We start from the raw sequence: 20,611 nt of genomic DNA on the forward strand, positions 1-20,611 counted from the left end.
TGACCTTAACAAAGCCATATAAATATAAATTTGCTCAAGAATGTAAATGAAGATATAAACATAATAAGGACAGATGTGACACTCTCTCTGTCATACACTGGATAGAATTAATAGCAGATTAGGCACAGCAAAATACAAGATCAGTGAACTTGAAGCAATACACCCTATCCAAAATAAAGCAAAGACAGAAAAGAAATAAACAGAGTCCATGTGATCTATGGGAAAATATCAATCAATCAGTCTAATATGTGTGTGTACTAGTTTGCTACGGCTACTGTAAAAAATTACAACAAACTTAGCCCCTTAAAATAACACAAATTTATTTTATACTTCTGTAGGTCAGAAGTCCAACTAGGGCCTCACTGCTGTCCACAGGGCTGCATTTATTGCAGGAGGCTCTAAGAAAGAACCAATTTCCTTGTCTTCTCCAGCTTTTAGAGACTCCAGTATTCTGTGGCTTGTGGCTTCCTTCCTCCATCTTCAAAACCAGCATGGGGTCCTCACACTGCATCACTCAAACCTACTCTTTTTAAGACCCTTGTGATTACTTTGGGCCCTCCCAGATGATCCAAGATAATCTTCCTGTAAGATCCCTTCTGCCCTGCAATCTAACATACTCACAAATTCTGGGGATTAACATGTGTGGACATCGTTGGTGAGTCATTATTCTGCCTTCCACAACATGTAATTCGAGTGCCCGAAAAAGAAGAGGAAGAAGGAAGACAGAAATTATATTTGAAGAAATAGTGACTGAAAAATTTTCCAAATATGATGAAAAATATAAACTCACAGATCCAAGAGTTCAACAAACCCCAGTAGAAGAAATTTAGATAAAACCACACCAAGGCAGATCATAATCAAACTTGATAAACAGTGATAACTTCTCAATTACTGATACTTCAAAGAAATGGCATCCTTTACACTTTTCACCAGTATTAAAAATTCTTCATTAAACAAATGTTTGTAGTTCCCCATAGATTCATGAGGATTTTCCTCATCATGTATCCTTAAAGAGAAATGTGAAAGGACTAGGAAAAGCCCCAATCTTTACCTATTTTAAAGCTATCATAGACATACTTCTGCAAAAAAAAAGTCCATCCACTGGGTGTAGGGGCTCATACCTGTAATCCCAGTACTTCAGGAGGCCAGGGCAGGAAGATCACTTGAGGACAGGAGGTTGAAACCACCCTGGGTAACATAGTGAGACCTTGTCTCTATCAAAAGGAAAAAAATTAACCAGGCATGGTGGCACACACCTATAGTCCCAGCTCTTCGGGGCTGAGGTGAGAAGATCACTTAAGCCCAGGAGTTCGAGGCTGCAGTGAGCTATGATCATACCACTGCACTCCAGCCTGGGCAATAGAGCAAGACCCTGTCTCAAAACACATAAACACACAAAGTCTACCCAAATATACACCAGAGAGTGAATGGGTAATTATTTAGCACAAAATGTTAATAGAAAACACAACTTAAGCCACAATCAAACAGCATTATTATATTTTTATATTGAATTGAAAATGCTTCTGTGTTGCTAGGAAGGAGAAAGAATCATTGTCACTGGTACCAAAAAATAAAATAAAATAAAACAAGACTAGAATACACGTTTATACCCCTTTCCTCATCTCTTGGCAGGGCCTGCGTTTCTCCCCAGCATCTGGTGGAGAGTGAAAAGTCACTATTTAAGCCCTTATTTTGTCTGGAAGCAAACCCTGGGTTTAAAAAAACGCCTGTATCTCCAGTTACATTGGCTGGTCCCCCTGCTTCTATTCAATCACACAGCCTACTCTTCATTAGTCGTGCGTTGCTCAATGATGAGGACAGGTTCTGAGAACTGTGTCATTAGGTGATTCTGTAGTACAAATATCACAGGGAGCACTGACGCAAACCTGGATGGTGTCGCCTACTGCATACCCAGACTCTATGTACAGAGTATTGCTCCTAGGCTGCAAATCTGTACAGCAAGCTTCTCCCCCGTGGCCCATGGGGCTTTGAATGACGGCTTTGAATGCGGCCCAACACAAATTTGTAAACTTTCTTAAAACACTATGAGATTTTTTTTTTTTTTTAAGCTCATCAGCTATCATTAGTGTATTTTTTTCTTTTCTTTTCTTTTCTTTTCTTTTTTTTGAGACGTAGTCTGTCACCCAGGCTGGAGTGCAGTAGTACCATCTCGGCTCACGGCAACCTCCGCCTCCCGGGCTCATGCCATTCTCCTGCCTCAGCCTCTCCGAGTAGCTGGGACTACAGGCACCCACCACCACACCCGGCTAATTTTTTTTGTATTTTTAGTAGAGACGGGGTTTCACCGTGGTCTCGATCTCCTGACCTCGTGATCTGCCCGCCTCAGCCTCCCAAAGTGCTGGGATTACAAGCGTGAGCCACCGCGCTCAACCTCATTAGTGTATTTTATGTGTGGCCCAAGACAATTCTTCTTCCGACGTGGCTCAAAGAAGCCAAAGGATTGGACATCTCTGCCGTACCACCTGTGACTGTGCTGAACAGTGCAGGGAACTGTAACACAGTGGTATTTATGTATCTCAACAAAGAAAAAGTACAGTAAAAATACAGTATCAGAATCTTATGGGACCACTGTCATACATACCATACAGTCTGTTATTGAATAAAATGTCACCACGTGGTACATGACTATATTTCTTCCCTTTCTTCCTCTTCCTTTTTTTTTGAGGCAGTCTCTCTCTATTGCCCAGGCTGAAGTGCAGTGCCGTGATCATGCGCTACTGCAACCTCAAACTCCTGGGCTCAAGTGATCCTCCCACTTCAGCCTCCAGAGTAAATGGGTCTACAGGTGTCTGCCACCATGTCTGGCTTTTTTTTTTCTTTCTTTTTTTTGTAGAGACAGGGGCCTCGCTATGTTGACCAGGCTGGTTTTGAACTCCTAGTCTCAACTGATCTGTCCACCTCAGCCTCACAAAGTGCTGGGATTATAGGCGTGAGCCACTGCGCCCAGCCTGTATTTCGTTTTTATTATGTTAAACATTCTTAAATGAGAATGTTCTTAAGCATTCTCAAGCCTCAATGCATTTTTAATTTTAATACTAAAAAAAGTTAAAAAAATTGCATCAATTTGGTCTATAAAATGTTTGTGAAATGACAATAAATGTTTAATCTTAAAGCTGTATTTCAAAACCATGGTTTAACCCAATTTGTGAAAAATATACAACTGGTAAGTACAAGCACTAAGATATTCTACTTTAGATGTATTTTATTCTATTGCAGCTTTTTATTTAAGGCTGCAAGTGTATTTCTCTTCTTTCACATCAATTTTGTATCTTTTTAAATTTACAGATAAAATGCAGGCATGTTTCTTAAACATTAGGACCAATGATTACAGGCACTGAGACTGTATCTCTACAGAGCATTAGGACTGAATCAGAACCAAGAGATGGCCACATCTAATAGATGGCTTCATCTAATAGAGACACTGATTCACTGGCACGTATTTTTCTCATTTTATATCTGATTCTGCTTAAAAAAATTGTTTTTAAGAGATTGAGTCTCACTGTGTTGTCCAGGATAATCTCAAACTCCTGGCCTCAAGCAATCCTCCTAGCTCAACCTCACTGGGATTACAGGCATGAGTCACCACACCCAACCCGATTCACCTTTCTGAATACAGGTTTATATGGGGGAACAAGTTGCCCAGTAAAGCTCGGGATTTTCTCGTAATTAACAGCTCTTTTGTCATTTTTCTTCAAATAGTTGCCAAGCCATTGGCTGTATTACTTTGGTTCTTAGGCCATAGCGCCTGGTAACAATGCCAGGCACATCAGGCTCTTAATAAATATATTTTATGAATGTATAATACATTTAGAAGTGATTATATCATCCTATATTTGGTTCCTTCATTATGTAAACCATGCACTGAGCAGCACTCTCTAAAACTGCCTACATAGTATTTTGACTATTCTGGACTTTATATAAATGGAATCATACAATGCATGGCTTTTTGTCTGGCTTCTTTTAGTTACCATAAATTTTGAAGGTTCATTCATGTTGTAATACGTATTAATACTTCATTCCTTTTTAATGGCTGAATAATATTCCATTGTTTGGATATGCATTTTGTTTATTCAATTGATGGACATTTGGGTTATTTCCACTTTTTGACTATTATAAATAATATTCCTATAAGCATTTGAGTACAACTTTTTGTGTAGACGTATTTTTATTTCTTTTGAGTATGTACCCATGAGAAGCATTGCTGGATCCTATAATAACTCTATGATTAACTTGTTAAGGAACTGCCAATGCATTTTCCAAAGTGACTGTGCCACTTTACATTCCTACCAGCAATGTTTGAGGGTTTCAACTCTCTCCACATCCTCAACATTGGTTACCGTCTTTTTCATTTTAGCCATCCTAGTGAAGTGGCATCTCATTGCAATTTGATTTACATAACCCTAGTGATTAATAATGTTGAGCATCTTTTCTTGTGCGTATTGGCCATTTGCATATCTTCCTTGGGGCATACACACTCAGATCTTTTGCCTGTTTCTAATGGGGCTTTTTGTTCTTATTGTTGAGTCGTAAGTTCTATATACTCTGGCATCAGTCTCTTATCAGGTATATAATCTGTAAGTATTTTCTTCCATTCTGTGGGTTGTCTTTTTCATTTTTCATGGTGTTCTTTGAAGCATACAAGTTTTTCATTTTGTTGAAATCCAATTGATCTATGTTTTTCTTTTGTCACTAAAGCGTTTGGTGTCATATTGAAGAAATCTTGCCTGAGCCAAGATGAAGACTTACTCCTGTGTCTAACGGTTTTATAGTTTTAGCTCTTAGAACAATGATCAATTTTGAGTTACTTTTTGAGGTTGAGGTAGGAATCCAAGTTCATTCTTCAGGATATGAATATCTTGTTGTCCCAGTACCATTTGTTGAAGACTATTCTTTCCCATTGAATTGTCCTGGCACTCTTGATAAATGTCAATTGATCATAAATGTAAGAGTTTATTTCTGTTGGCTATCTGAGTTCCTTGTATTTCCATAGAAATTTTAGGATCATCTTGTCAATTTCTGCAAAGAAGCCAGCTGAGATTCTGATAAAAATTGCATTGAATCTGTAAATCAATTCGGGGAATATTGCCATCTTAACAATATTAAGTCTTCCACTCCATTATCATGGGATGTCTTTCCATTATTTGGGTTGTTTAAAATTTTTTCCAATAATATTTTGTAGTTTTTCAGTATACAAGTTTGGCACTTATTTTGTTAAATTTATTCCTATTTTATTATTTCTGATGCAATTGTAAATGGAATTGTTTTCTTAATCATTCAGATTGTGTACCACTAGTGTATAAAGGTACAAGCGATTTTTGCATATTGATTTTGTGTTCTGCAGCCTAACTGAACTTGTTTCCAATACTTTTTTTCTTTTTTCTTTTTCTGAAAGAGGGTCTCATTCTGTCCTCCAGGCTGGAGTGCAGTGGTACCATTGCGGCTCACTGCAACCTCCACTGCCCAGGCTCAAGTGCTCCTCCCACCTCAGCCTCCAGAGTATCTGTAACTACAGGCATGCATCACCTTGCCCAGCTAATTTTTATATTAATATTTTTAGTGGAGATGGAGTTTTGCCATGTTGCCCAGGCTGGTCTCAAACTCCTGGCCTCAAGTGATCCACCCGCCTTGGCCTCCCAAAGTGCTGGAATTACATGTGTGAGCCACCCCACCCAGCCTGTTTCTAACACTTTTTAATTGGTAGCTTTACCCTATGTGTGCTTTGCTACAAAATATCCAACAGCTCATATTACTTAATAATCCTCTTTTAATGCTTCAGAAAAACTTTAATTTCTTTTTAACTGATATTCCGATTCTAACAAAAATTATTTGGACTAAAGTATTCCTTTTCCATCCAAAATTACTGTCTACGCTGGGCATGGTGGCTCATGCCTGTAATCCCAACACTTTGGGATGCTGAGGCGGCAGGACTGCTTGAACCCAGGAGTTCAAGACCAGCTCAGGCAACATGGTGAAACCCCGTCTCTACAAAAAATACAAAAATTAGCTGGGTGTGGTGGTGTGCACCTGTGGTCCCAACTACTCGGGAAGCTGAGGTGGGAGGATCACTTGAGCCCAGGAAGGTCGAGGATGCAGTGAGCCATGATTGAGCCACTGGCAACAGAGTGAAACCCTGTCTCAAAACAAAAAACAAAAACAAAAACTCTTAAAAGTTTGCATCTTCTAGGGCAAAAATAAAATACCTTTATGTTTTCCCTAAAATGAAATACTGTGTCATCTTAGCTTTTACTTAGTCTGACTTAACAGTTACTCAATTATGCTGTTTGATAATGATTATGTCAGATTTACATTTTATGTAATAACTAGAAGTGGGAAGCCACAACCATGTCCCCTTATTTAGCCACAGCTATTCTGCCTTTGTACGCAGAACACTGCTCAAAAACCATAAATAATCAGTATCTGTTTATTTTTTAAAGTCATGGGTAGCAGCTATAGGTTTTTTTCTTCTTCCTGATGGAATGGTACCATGAATAGCAAGCATGTGTGCTTTATGTGTGAATGTATAAAATACCGTATGAAAATCCTCTTGGACTACATATCACTCTGAGCTCATCACTGGCTGTCCCTTTCATTCATTAGATCAAATGAATTTCTGGATGATTTCTGGTCACTTTCCTGACAAAACTGAGCATCTTGTATTTGGATATTAATTAAGCATGTAACATTTTCCTGATGTTCAGAGACAAGCAAAACTCTTAGCTTCAGGGAGAGAAAAGTTATGTATTCAAAGAAACAGAAAAGTATTTACAATGAATTAGAAAGATGAAAAACCAAGTTAAAACACTTAACAGAGACTTGACATTTATTGTGCAATTTTATCCCCAACAGAACACGTGGCATTCTAGAGGTATATGAGGTAATAAAATCAACACTCCAATTAGAACACCTGAAATAATTGGCTCTAGTAACAAATGTCTCTTATAATTAAAAATATTGAATGTTTAAAAAACTTTTATAACATTTTAAGTTTCTAAAAGAAATGAGCCTAACACTTAAAAAACAACTTACTCTTCTATATAAATTGTTCACAAAAAAATCTTGCTATTCTATATTACACTATGCATTTGTAGTTTTATTAACATATCCCTAGTGGGTATTAACTCTACACAGTACAATCAAATAGAAATTATTCATAGAGAATCAACAAGACTCCAACAATAAAAATATCAGGATCAATGGATTTGTCACAGTTTCTCCACAAGTATTCATCATAGAAAATAGAGTAAAGGCAACTCGGCCCCGGTGTTAGGCTGCTACATGAAGTTCCAGAGAGGAGAGACATAAAGGCAATGCTTAAATTGCGCAGGGTCGGGCTGGAACAGTGACCTTGAAAGCTTCATGACCCACCTCTAGCATGCCCTGTTCCCAAGAAGCACAAGCCAGGACCTTCATGGCCTTGGCATGCTCTTGAACTTAAACACAGCCAAAGGGATGTGAAAGCCAAAACTACAGGAAAAAATCAATAGATTACTGTATTTTCTTACAAAATTTTCACAACAGTTCTCACAGTGACATCATAAATTAAAACTCTCTCTTCCAAACCAATCAGACTCATCAGCTCTAAAGCTACAAAGACACAAACGTGAAAAATGAATTGAACGTTGGCTACCTGATGCCCCGGTGCTATTTCTAACGTCTAGGAGTTCCCAAAGACTCTCACTTCACTGAGTTCAAATGTTTGCTTTTATCTGCCTGCATTTTTGCACTAGGAACCTATGTGACAAATGTGAACAAACTCGTGATTTTAATTTAAATTTACCTACTTTTTAAAAAAGTTTTCTGGTCTTCATCATAGGATCTTACGTAGGTCAAGCCTTATACAGAAACCTGGGCAGATCCCAGAGGATATATGGTTTGTATGTTCCTACCTAAGCATCGACATACTTTAGTAGTTTTTAGCAATACACAAATATCAACTCTCCCTTGATGGCATAAATAAAACAACAAATCCATTCCAAAGTGTTGATGGGCTTTGAGAACTGTGCTCCAACTACTGAGGAAGACTGAACTCGTCATTCTGCTTCCTATGCCCAAAGCAATCCTATTCTTAGCTGAGTACCCTGGGCAGTTTCCTTATCGATACAATGGGGATAAGAACAGTAACAGCCTCATAGGGTAGCTGTGAGGATTAAAATGAGAATGCATTAAAGTACTTATCCAAGTAACTGTCACACAATAACTCAATAGATAGATATTAACTATAGTTGTTGCAGTTAAGTGGTTCTGAACGGGCCCAAATAGTTTTCCAATGTGGCCAGGATACATCTGGCCACTTGTACTGGCCCAATTATTCCAAGAATAAACAGGTTTTCAAATGAGTCTTACTAGCAGACATGCTTTCACTGTAATTTGAGGATCTGTGATTCAATAAAAACACAGCCCTTATATCAGACAGCTATAAAGAATTGTGAGGAAAATTAATCCGGTCCCCATTACTGCAAAGACTTGGTAATTTAGTGCCTTCAGAAGTCAAATTAACCAAGCTGGTCATCAGATGAGGGAAGTCTCAACCTCTCAGTGTTAACCTGCAACTGAACATATTGTGGAGTATGAAAGTGGTCTCTGATGTGTACACAGATCAGTTAAACTTTTACATTTTACATTTAGAAGGCAAATACTGATGGGTTATTATTTTTGCACTCCATGTTGTCTGATGTCAATTCTTCACTCTCCTCTAAAAAAAAAAAAAAAAAAAACCCAACATAAATAAAAGAACCAGTGCCACTGGCTGACAGTGTAACTTTGCAGAGGACTATCCATCCGCTGGGTGACATTTTCCTACATTACGCCAACTGAAGTGGTTATTTTTATCCAGTACTTACATGACTGAAAGAAGCCATCACTATGTTTACAAAAATACATCATAATGATACATACTGCTGTTTAGACACATTTACATTAGAGTTCTGACTCAAGCACTCCATTTGACATGTTTTGCCAAACAGTTCTGGCACGTGTTGCCACATTAAACATACACCAGCAAGACTTGCACCATATGTGCAAAATCATTTTCTATTACATTTCTAAAAATCTGTATATATGAGCTGTCAAAAATTAACGCAGATCTGTACTGTGAAATGACACAGCACTGAATGAGGAAAGTTATACATTTAAATCTTTTCTAAAATTGAAGCTATTATCCATGGATGACATTTTTAAAAATAATTGAAACCTAAGAAACTCAGGAGGTAGTCAATGGGTATTAGGTTTAGGTTCTAGAGCATAAATTGAAGGATGGAATCTAAATGAGGACAATGGATGTTTGCTTTTCTGAACATATAGCGCATGTTTCATCTTTACCTGATCTCCATCTGTTTTCTGAGAGCAACAGAAGGGAGGCAACAAGCCATTGAGAGCGGCAGGGGAATGTAGGAATCATAAACCTACAGATTCGAAGTCTGGGTTATTGCCTAATTTGGGGTAAACATCTGATACTGCAAGAATAGTTACTGGACTTAAAAAAAATCCTATCAACATCAGTTACCACTAGTTGATAGGACATGGAGTAGTTGGATCAAATAAAAAAATGGTTAGTAATTTATCTCTCCTCACAATCCTGAAGGAATCTCTTATGTCAATGTGCCTGTCACTGACAAAGGGATAAGGAACAATGCAGAATACCCGATCACCCACTAACTCTACAGCTGTGAAGTAGCTACAAATATGTCTCGAATCCCCTACAAAAGGAGATGATAACAATTTTCTGCAAATGCTCTAATATTATCCTTACATTCCTAGTGAAGCTTAATGAAACATAAATGGTAACGGTCACCTAAATGCTGTGGTGGAATGAGGAAAACCAAAAAAGTGATGCCCGGGTTCAAGGGCTAGAGGAAATATTTTCAAGTAAATACAGAAAGTACTTGTAAAATGTTCAAGTAAAATGGGAAAGTACTTGTAACATTGAAATGGTTACAGTTTTTCTTGAAAGCATTTAACACTAAGGTTAAGCCATGAGATTTTGAAGAATGCACCGTCAAGAGTCAGTGAGAAATGTGACTTTAGTAACTGCTTGCAAAATACTGGTCCCCTCCACAGGGTCCTGACCTACACTATCCAATACATATCATTTGAGGGTCATCCTAAGCCTGGCTGGAACTGAGCTTGGGGCTTCAACTCACTGTGAAAAGCCGGCATGATCTTTGTAACAAGATTTTAATTTGGAAAACACAGGACAGTTGTCATTTTTTGTAGGTATGGCTCTTCTGCTTATGGACCACACCTAGTCATTGACAAAAAAGCCACATTTAGTCTTTGTTGTCAAGCCAGCCCCGTGACCTCCTCCTCTCACCAATTAAGTGGGGGCACAGCTGCATCCCGAGCTGTTTTAACTCAATCTATTTTACACTACCAATGCTAACATGACTCAAGAAGGACTCTAAAAGCTGACATGACTAAGTTTCTTGTGAGAGCAATCTGTCCATTTGCCAGATAAAGATGCAGAAAATCAAATCAAAATAATAAGCAACACCTTCAAGTCTCCAAGGATTTCAACTGAAAGGCTCACAGAGCAATGACAGCATCCGATCTTAGTGAGTGAGCTTTTAACCTGGCTACACAGAGGCCCAATGGGCCTTGCCAAAATACAAATGAACATCCTTTGTTGGTCCTGATTTAAAGAAGAGGAGACCATGCAAACAACCACCGTGAACTTACGTACATACTAGCCTTAAAGGTGAAGCTCAAGTGGCAGTGTGGATATGTCCCAAGGAGAGGAGCCAGCAGTGTCCACAATGATGCTGTATCACGGCCTCAGTGGCTGCTAGTGCCTGCGTCAGACACTAGGCTTGGCTAAAGGAACCCAGCAGATACACAAACAGTAGAAGTACAATGGAATATCTCACTCAGGGGCAAAAGTCGTAGGAACATTTCACTCAGGCAAAAGCTGTAGGTCCTAGACCCAGGAGAGGAGTTAGAACTGGCTGTGTGATGCTGAGTATGGAGTCTGTCAGCCTTGTGCAAAAGAGATGACCAACAATTAGTCTCAACATTCAGAATTTGTTGATGGAGAAACAGCTGATAGAGAAATGATTAACCTGGAATGGGTGCGAGGGAGGAAGAGACCATGTGTAACTTTGGAACAAAAGTGGTGTGCAAACCTGGGACAGCAGCCTTCTCAGGAGGTAACAGTGACAGCCAAAACACAGGCTGCTGTCCCCCGCCCTTGCAGCAGTGGTGCAGGTGCGTTGTCATGTACGGCCATGGAGCAGGGGTGCAGAAAGTGCTCTCATCAGCCTCAGCGAAGACCAGCACGATAGGGCTCCAAGATGATATTTGGATATGAAGAAATATTCAGGACCCTCAAACTTCCAGAAAAACAAGAAGGGCTAGTCTGTTTTTCTTAAAAGCAGCGATCAAATATTGTTGCTTTAGAAAAACAGAACAATGTATTCAGCAGTAAGGACAACTTAAGGCCAATGAAAAATTAAGGTAAGATGGAAAAACAGATGAGGCTATGGTGGTGTTTTTCTTCTAGCAAAGATGTCACGTCAAAGAATCTTGTAAGACAGACACTGACTTCTCGGACCTCTAAAAATGCTTTAAGAGGTATCTTTCTTCCTTGGACAGCCAAAGATACAGGTCTCATGGCTGCCGTAAGAACATGGCATTTGCCCATATCATTTCTTTTACTTCCAAATTTTAGCTAATTTGCCCCAAATAGAATTGAATATTGGTTCTCCCTATTCCATTGAATAAATATGACAAATTTTAGTTAATTTTCTCAAAACGGGATTGAAATATTAGTGCCCACTACATCATTGAGCAGATCTGACAGATGACCACCTCCATAAACATTAAACTTTTCAATGGATGAATTCTAGTAATACAAAAAAGCTAATAAACAAAAGCTACAGAAAGACCTGTTTCTAGGACTTTGTATATAGTGAATACAAACTAAATATTAAATCTAAAGGACAATTTATGAGTTTATGTTGACAAAAATAGCCCAAAACCCCTTTATCAATGGATGCTCATTAACCTGAATCTCCAACCAATTTTCAAAACCCTTGGTCATGTCTGTAGATGACATTAGTAGCCTTCAATAAACGCTGTCCATTTAGCCCTTTGCTCTACAAAGAATGTAGTAATCTGGACTAGTTTGGTAAAGAAAGCCTCTCCTGAGTCCAAACAGGAAGCCCTCAGAAATGAGGACTCTAGCACCTCTATAGCATTTGCCAATATGGAAAGTTTCCAAAGATACCACTAATTTCACATATGGAACTCAACAAATTAACCAGGGGATAGCGGCACAGTGCTGACTTAGCCATAGCTAAGGGGAACATTGGGGTAAAGGAGGCACGGAGGGGATGAAACGTTTTCATCAAGGACAATGAGAAACAAGTTTCATACAAATTCTAAAGATCAGCTCAGCAGAGAAAGACCCTCAAATTTCAGAGCAATTACTGACAAGCCCATTGCATAGTTGTCAGAATGGCCTTGAAGCTGTGTGTATACAATGCCAGAACATCTAGTCAATTCAGCGAATACCATCAGTCACAACACTTGTTTGGTCTTCAGTGCACCAAACAACTAATTGCTTTAAATTTTCATTGTTTTACCCATCACTTTGGCATTGTGTCAACAAAGCCTGATTTAAGGCTATGGAAACTACGGATTTATTAACCTACAAAACTGAGCATTTGAAAATGGTTTTGGATCTTTGGATGTTTCTTGACTAACAATGAAAAATGACTACTGTTTGTAAACTCCAGAGATCAAATAGTGCCTTCTTGATCAACACAGTGGTTTTTAAACAACAGAAAAACAGTTGACCTGTAATTAATCACTGTCTGCAGATGTTGCCTCTGTTCTCTGGTTTCCTTTTAGTAATAGACATTATTAATGTCAAAATGGTATATGATGTCATCTATCCTATGTCTTTGCCGAGAAATATGAAGTCAAGTCTTTGGAAAACATAAAGACAACTTATTTGAATTAAGAGAATGTTTGCTTCTTGTCCCTTAACACAACTCTCCACCTTCTCCCATGGGCAGAAACACTACCCCAGCCTACCTTGGGGACTATCTCTGCCCAGGTAGCAGAGTTTGAAGATTTCAGAAAGGTAACTAGGAGCTCACCTATTTTTTCACCCTCATCATCTAGCTAGTAATTTAAAAATCAGATGTAGTTTTTTCTTTTTATAATATAATATTCCAAATGTCTGTTGTAGGTGCCACAGACTTCCCAAACAACCCTAAAATGGATTTCTATTTGGGTACTGTGGCAGCTGAGAATGTGTAGAGTATGGCAGAATGACAGGCTCTGGACTCTCAGGTGACAGGAACAGGACATTCACAATTGGAACTCTTGAGAGGACCAGCTGCTACAACAGGAAGATTCTGTCCACTAATCCCCAGATCCATCCTGGGAACTTTTATTGAAGACTTCATCCTGAGAAGCCTGATGATCGATCCCTTCATAAAATGAGCCACCGTTGTGCAGGAAAGTCCCCACCGCCCGCCCCTGTCGGGCGTGACCGACAGCGTCGCTGAACACTTTGTTTATCTGCTCCTCCGAGGGCATCCACCAATCGGGGTTGGAGGTACAATGCATCCTAATGAATTCTGCAGGAATATATACAACATCAAAAAGAGAGAGAGAAAAAAACAGCTGGTTTTTGCAGAAGATGACAGGGCAGGCTGCTTAAACTTTAACAGAAGCTCTATAAGAAAAGCTTTATGGGAAATCCAACGCAATGCCATGATGATGCCACTCATTAGACCCAATTTATTCCATACAAATTTTCTTCTCATGTGCAAAAGTAAAAAAAAAAAATTGCATAGATATAGAGGGTAATCCCTCTAAGGAACATTTGCTGTTGAAATAAAAGGTAAATTTGATTTGTAAGGCAGGGGATGCACCATGTCTGGTATAAGTCAAGGAGATAGATTTCAAAACCCAAGTTGTTACCTGCTCACATTTTGAGAATGTTACTATCTCCAGAAGCACAGCAAATACCATTAGCATGGTATTCTTTAACCAGCTACTAATTTGAAGATACAGTACAATAAAATAACAGTCTTAATGACTGAGGAGGTGCCTAAGTGTTAGTTCAGAAAAGGTACCCATGTTCTTAGAATGTTGTGTGATTAGCTATACTTATTTCTGAAAATGTCATTTCTATACATGGGCTGACAAATATTTTTTACATGTTATCTCCTCTAAATATTTAATTTTACCAAAAAGCAATTAACATGCCCAGAAGAGTGAACTGTCGCAGCTGCCTCCAACACAGATAATCACCATATCTTGCCTACGTATTTCCCAACCAAAAGCGGGATGGAGGTCCACGCATTGTGGCCCTAAGTGAAAAATAAGCTGGAGACAGCAGTCTCTGGTTAGGCAGCCTGGACTGCATCAGGCATCAGTGTGACAGTGGCTCCTGCAGTGTTTCCAGAGCAGCAGCACTAGTTCTCTGGGATGTATTTTAATCCATCAGTTCTACTGACTTGCTATAGAAATGTAAAATGTTGAGTAAGAATTTCTGGAAAATGATACAGCGATGAGACCCCTTATTTGGCTCCTTTATAAACCCAAAGGCAACTCCCTTGAGTACACACAGACAGGGCACTCAGTCAAGCCCCCAAGCTCAACACTGCCCCTTGGAGAGTAACTCCATCATCTCTGATGATGTCAGGGAATACAGAAAACTACGGCTAGTTTGGCAGGACAGACCCTGGAAATTTCTGCCACTTAGTCACTCTGAGTAAGTGGAATATTCAGACCAACTAATAGGAGGTGTGCTGGAGCACTTGTGCCTAGTAAATACAGGCATTTTCGTCTCAGGTGGCTTCCTGAATCGTGGGCCATGTGTGCATACGCCCCTAAGGTTGTCTTGATCTAGGAACCACGCATGCCTGCCCCATCCCTTCTGAATCAGAATGTCTGGGGGTAGGCCTAGGGAATCTCAGCTGCTAACAAAAACTACATATGCATCCTAGGCACATAATGTCCAGAATCACTGTGGGCATCTCAGGAGGGAGTGCAGAAGTAGAGTATTCTTTCCAATAACCAGGGCCTTAGCAGTGATAATCCGGCTTTTTTTTTTTACTGTGATTTCCTCTCCAGGAAAAATTTTTATCCCTATTTCAGTAAATCAATATTAAGTCTTTCCAGCCAATAAAACTGCCACTGAACTGTATAGGTTAATATTGAGCTTTTTGATATGGATTTTTCAGGTGTGAACAATGTTTTGTTGGCACTATAACACTTCTATTTGTCTAGGTCTGTATTTGCACTTGCTGAATCAACTGGATACCTCCTGATTCCTCCTTCCCACCCCTCTGCCTGGCCTACAATAGTGCAGATCAACTGCAAAGTAATCAGCTATTAATACTGCTGAAGTCGTATTATCTCTGCAGTACATTTAATAGAAACTTTTTTTTTTTAACCAAAAGAGAAATGTTCTACTGGGCAAGGTGTATTTTAGCATTAAGGAGAATTAATCCTAAACAAATTTAAGGAGTTGGGCCAAGTATTCTTGAGAAGGTATTAGAAGGGGACACAAACTAGAACTGGAAATGAGGTAACATTGTACCCATTAAAAAAATTTTCCACACCTTCCCTTCTTCTGTGTGTTCCCTTATGCTCCAGTTTTGCTGGAGGTGGCCTTCTCTGGCAGCAAAGAAAATCTGAATTTGAAGCGTGAAACATGAGGTGCTATGCGATGCTTATGTACCACTAAGTGAGAACAACAATGCTAAGGCAAACGGAGGTTTTTAAAAGAGCTTCTCAAGACTGAGTAGATGGGCCACATGAAGCCTAGACGTTCTCAGCAGAAAGAAATCAAAATACAGAAGGCTGAACACTTGTACGGGGAGAGCCACAGCCAATGCGGTGAAATGAGATCACAGATGGTGACACTGAGCGGAAGGATGCAGTACCTCGGAGGCATGTTACTTTAACTGGATCCAGAGGGCGTCTTTCGGGACCTGTCTCTCCTGACTGCACTGACCTTTTCCTTTTCCCAAGGCCGCATGAGTACTTAAGCTCATCGGTTGTGAAAACAAATCTGATGAGGTATCGAAGGAGCCGTCTCCCATCTTTCTTTGAAGAATTTACAGCCTCATCCCACTGTTTGCTTGTTATGTAGACAGGATAGTTGTTCAACAGCTGCTTGCTTCCCTGGAAAAGCGAAATATTTTCTCATTACCCACTGAGCCAGCCAGCCAGAAGCAGAAGTGATCTCCATTTCAAAGGCAAACATGCTTTTTAACCAAGTGGCTATGCTGACAATGAACCAGGTATTGAAGTGCGCAAGTAATTGCTCAGACTTAGAAGGGGCACTTTTCAAATTACATTTGCATTTTCTATAACAAGAGCCAATGAGGTATAATGAACACCTTTGAAAGGGGAGCTATTTATAACTTACATTTTAACAGGTAGGTTAAAATGTGTCAAGATCCAATGACAGGGAACACTATTTAAATCTAACCTGTAACTTTCCTTTTCAATCTATTAAAATATGCAAAACTTTGAAGAGTGTGATCAAACAGGTCTCTTTATTCTTTGGTTACTTTTAAGTACTTTTAGAAATGATGCTGGTGATCTATTTTAATAAGATTTTACTTCTGTTTAACGCACCCAACACCTGGTAGTCACTGCATTACAACAGAAACATTAAAAAGCAAATTTTAAGAAGGGAGAATTGTGGAAACTGAAAAAAAAAATCACTAATAATCATGCAAAACAGGTTTCCTCAAATTATAGCTTCTGCAAATGCCACTATGTCAACTCAAAATTTTTCTTACTTTTCACCTTCATAATTTACGTCTGCTATAAAATTCCCGGGCTAAATAGCTGCAGTGGGACTAATTACGGGAATTTCCGTAACATTTATAAGCCATGTTTAATCAATTGCACCTACAAAACCATTACTTTAGTTCTGGTTGTCCATAAAATTCTACAGTCCAGGACAAATTAATTAACCCATGATCTTAGTTTTAATATACTCCTTCCCCAGTAATTAAGGTGTACAAAACAAAGAAGGGAAAACTCATTCATTTTACAACTCGGCAAATTTACTACAGGTTATAAATTTGGCACCATTTGGATCTGATAGGGTTTTATTTCAAAAAGTGCTCTGTTGAGTTAAACACTGAGAAGGGGAAATGGCATAGGAACCAACAAGAGGGAGGCAGCCCGATGCAGCTAGGAAACCGGCACTGAGTTCTGCGCGTGGAGACTCATCACGGCAGCATTCATACTCTCCTCAACAAGCAACGGCGTGATGTGGTTTCCTTTCCTAAGGAAGGCAACTGAGGCACCTAGTTTGTGCTCTGAATTTAGTCAGGCTGGGTTTGAATTGAATCTTGGTTCTGTGTCTTATTAGACTAACGAGCTAGTTACTTCAAGTTGTTGGACCAAAGTTTCCCCATCTTTACAATTGAAAAGAACTGAATTATCATGAGTACAAGATGTGACTATTTGGGAGCATGAGCCAAGCCTTGGCTGGGTACAGTGGTGGACCCTGTGTATAAGAGACAATCAAAAGATGGGCAGGGGCCCAGAGCTCCCAAAAAGTCCTTCAGCCCCAGTTGCTGTTTCATGGCAGGAGATGAGAGACGGAGGTCTGAATCAAGTCTGTGCAGGACAGAGAGAGGTGGGAGTGAAAGCTGTCGAACTGAGAGGGCTAGGCAACCAATTCCATGGGCCAGGGTATGTATGGGACACTGAGGAAGCAAGATGATCCCCAGGTCAAACAGTGGTGTCTTTCACAAAAATGAGGAACAGAGGCTACGGCTGGGAGGAAAGCAGCAGCAGGGAAAATAAATCCATTGCTTCCCAAGCACTGAGAGGAATAGGCTCCTAAGGGCTCTGAATGGTTGACCCCCAGCCCTCAGGGAGGCGGGGTGGGCCGGGAGCGGGGGTGAAATCGGGGGGCTGGCTAACTCAAAACCACTCACTGTGTCACCAGTACTTTTGCGGAGGAAGCTTAAGCTTAGTAACTGTCACCATTTCTTGAGCAACTGATGACCAGCCCGAAGCACCTGACCCAAGCACTTTGCACACTTCCCTCCTTTCTCCTCACAGGTGGAGGTACTAGGTCTATTCCACAGCTGGGCTCTGGGTTCAGCCTTGGGCAGGTGACTTTTCTAAACTTTGCTCCTTTGTGTTAAAATACAGATGATAATCCCAGCTTGGTGGTTTGTGGTGAGGAGACCAGCCGTCTCCCACCAGAAAAAAAGCTTATGAGGGCTGGGACTGTTACCTGTTTATTCAATGCCAGACTCTCAGGGTGGAGTACAGCTCCTCACACAATGCAGGTGCAATAAACATTTGCTGAATGGCTGACGCAGTAGAGCACGGGCCTCTGTGGCTGGCACACAGCAGACACCCAGTAATGGTGGCTACAATGAAGAATTCTTACTTTTTTTTAACCACTGAATATAAATTCGCAAAGTTAAAGAACTTTAAGGAGAGCAACACAGATGAGGAGCCACTAAAAAGGAGACTTCTACCATCCTTAATTTAAAAAATGAGACGTCCACCATCCTCTTAGTTATGGTCCCTGTAAATATTCGTCAGCCTTAAAAAAGACTGTCTAGCTGCTTTTTAAGCTGTTTATTTAACACCATATAATTTTTAAAAGCTGTTTTGCTCAGGAGAGTGAGCTTACCTGGTAAGCCAGGATTACAGCTTTATCTTACCAAGGAGGTCAAATCCATTTCCAAGGCCTCACAACTCAAAGGGATGGGGCTGGGGATGCCATCCTCAAGTTCAGAGTTCACCCTGTAAGCGATGCTTTGCTGTGCCCCCGAAAATGGTCTATTTCAAGATGGGATGGACTAGTGATCTGGCAGCTGACAATCCAGGAAAAGAGCTTTCTCAAAACCTTTGAAAAAATCCACTGAATGCAGCAGCTCCACATAAAATGTTGGTCTCATAAAATGTAGGAATACCATTTGGAGGTAATTTTCATCAAGAAAAAGGGAAAGAAAAAGAAAGCAATTTATAGCCCAAAGCACAATTCAGAATGCTCTCCGGGTTATGGATGAGATTTATAAACCTGTTTTAGCATAGTTAATAAGTAAAATATGATAAATGATAACGAGAAAATGCTCATGTGCCTGAAATGACAATATGAAGAGTCATAATGATGATGAGTCATAAAGTTTAAGTAGTCTTATGTAGATATTTCCCCTATTTTTTCATTTTTGTAGAATTCTGGTTGTATATTTTCAATTAGCCACCCACAGGTTATTAAACATTGACCTATTGTTGAGTCACTGAAAAAAAAACAGAACAAATCACCCTTAATTAATGGGTTACTTAAGAGTCATCATCAAATGGAAGACATAGGTGTACATTTACTATTAAGCAAGGTAACTAGTTCTGAATTAGACTGCTTTGTGCCACACAGGCACAAAGCAGGGGTGTGGCAGTCAGGGAGAGCTTCCTGGAAGAAGTGGGCTTTTCAGCTGTGCTTTTTGTATGACAGTAATGTCAAGTTAGGAAATATGGATTTAATTCTAGGGAGCAAAGGATTTTCAGCATACATTTACTTTGGATCTGTAATTCAGAAAAAAAAAAAAAAAAAAAACCCAAAAAAAAAACACCCCCCAAAAAAAACAACTTTCCAGTGTGGAGAATAGAGAAGAAAGAAGCTGCTGCAATAGTCAGGTGAGAGAGTCAACCTAGGAAAAGAGAGGCAGTTCAACATGGCTGTAGAATTCTTAGACGTACGAAGTAAGGGGGTCAGTGATATGTCAGAAACTTCTACCTGGGGTTGGTGTGGCCTTTACTGAAAACAGGAGGAATTGCAGATGGGTATTCAGAATAGGTGTGGTGAGATCAAGCGATGTATGGGCAAACCACTGTGGGCCAGGCATTTGGCACGGTGGTCTACAATGAAGCCACAGGGACTGATGCTCTAGGTATGCATGTGGGACTTGTTAACACACATGTAGTCAATGTTATAAGAAACATAACTGGGCACAGGCTCATGCCTGTAATCCCAACACTTTGGGAGGCTGAGGCAGGACAATCACTTGAGCTCAGGAGTTCAAGACCAGCCTGGGCAACATAGTGACACCCCGTCTCTATAAAAACTAAAAGTTAGCTGGGCATGGTGGTGCACACCTGTAGTCTTGGCTATTTGCGGGGCTGAGGTGGGAGGATATCACCTGAGCCTGGGAGGTCGAAGATGCAGTGAGCCATGATCATGCCACTATACTCAAGCCTGGGCAGGAAAGCGAGACCCTGTCTCAAAAATAAGTAAACAAATAAATAGGAAACATAACTGATGAGAAAATGCAGTAGAGAGTGAGAGAAAAAGACAAAGCATGAACTCTGGAGAACAGTAGATGGAAAAACTCATGAAGGCGTCATAGGAAGAGGGGCAAGGAACCAGGAGAAAGTACTGACACTAAGGCTAAGGACAAGAGAGAGCACGGAGGAGGACAGGTGAGGGCCTGGGGTGACCAGAGTGGAAAAAGGGTCACTGGACAAGACAACTGGAGAGTCACCAGGGGCCTCTTGCAGAAAACTCTGGTAGCGGTGGAAGTGAAGCCAGATTACAGGGTGGAAGAGCAAATGGAAATTAAAAGAGAGAAGATAACGAATATAGACC

The 20,611-nt window shown here is 40.0% G+C and overlaps 1 protein-coding gene across 3 annotated transcripts in view; it reads right to left on the reverse strand.

Annotated features, from left to right (window-relative positions):
- Positions 1 to 1,987: 1,987 nt before the first annotated feature.
- Positions 1,988 to 20,611, reverse strand: part of BEND4 (BEN domain containing 4) — a 46,565-nt gene continuing 27,941 nt past the window's right edge. The window contains exons 5-6 of one of the 3 annotated variants that reach the window (XM_034958519.4): positions 15,924 to 16,164; positions 1,988 to 13,604 (exon numbers count right to left, since the gene is read on the reverse strand). In XM_034958519.4, coding sequence (XP_034814410.1) covers positions 13,387 to 13,604; positions 15,924 to 16,164 — 459 coding nt within the window. In that variant the 3' untranslated portion in view covers positions 1,988 to 13,386. The remainder of the gene's footprint in view (positions 13,605 to 15,923; positions 16,165 to 20,611) is intronic. The other 2 variants (XM_034958520.4, XM_034958521.3) reach the window with 2 other exon arrangements.

The sequence above is a fragment of the Pan paniscus genome, chromosome 3 (genome assembly GCF_029289425.2).
Source record: "Pan paniscus chromosome 3, NHGRI_mPanPan1-v2.0_pri, whole genome shotgun sequence".
In the NCBI taxonomy this organism is placed as follows: Eukaryota; Metazoa; Chordata; class Mammalia; order Primates; family Hominidae; genus Pan; species Pan paniscus.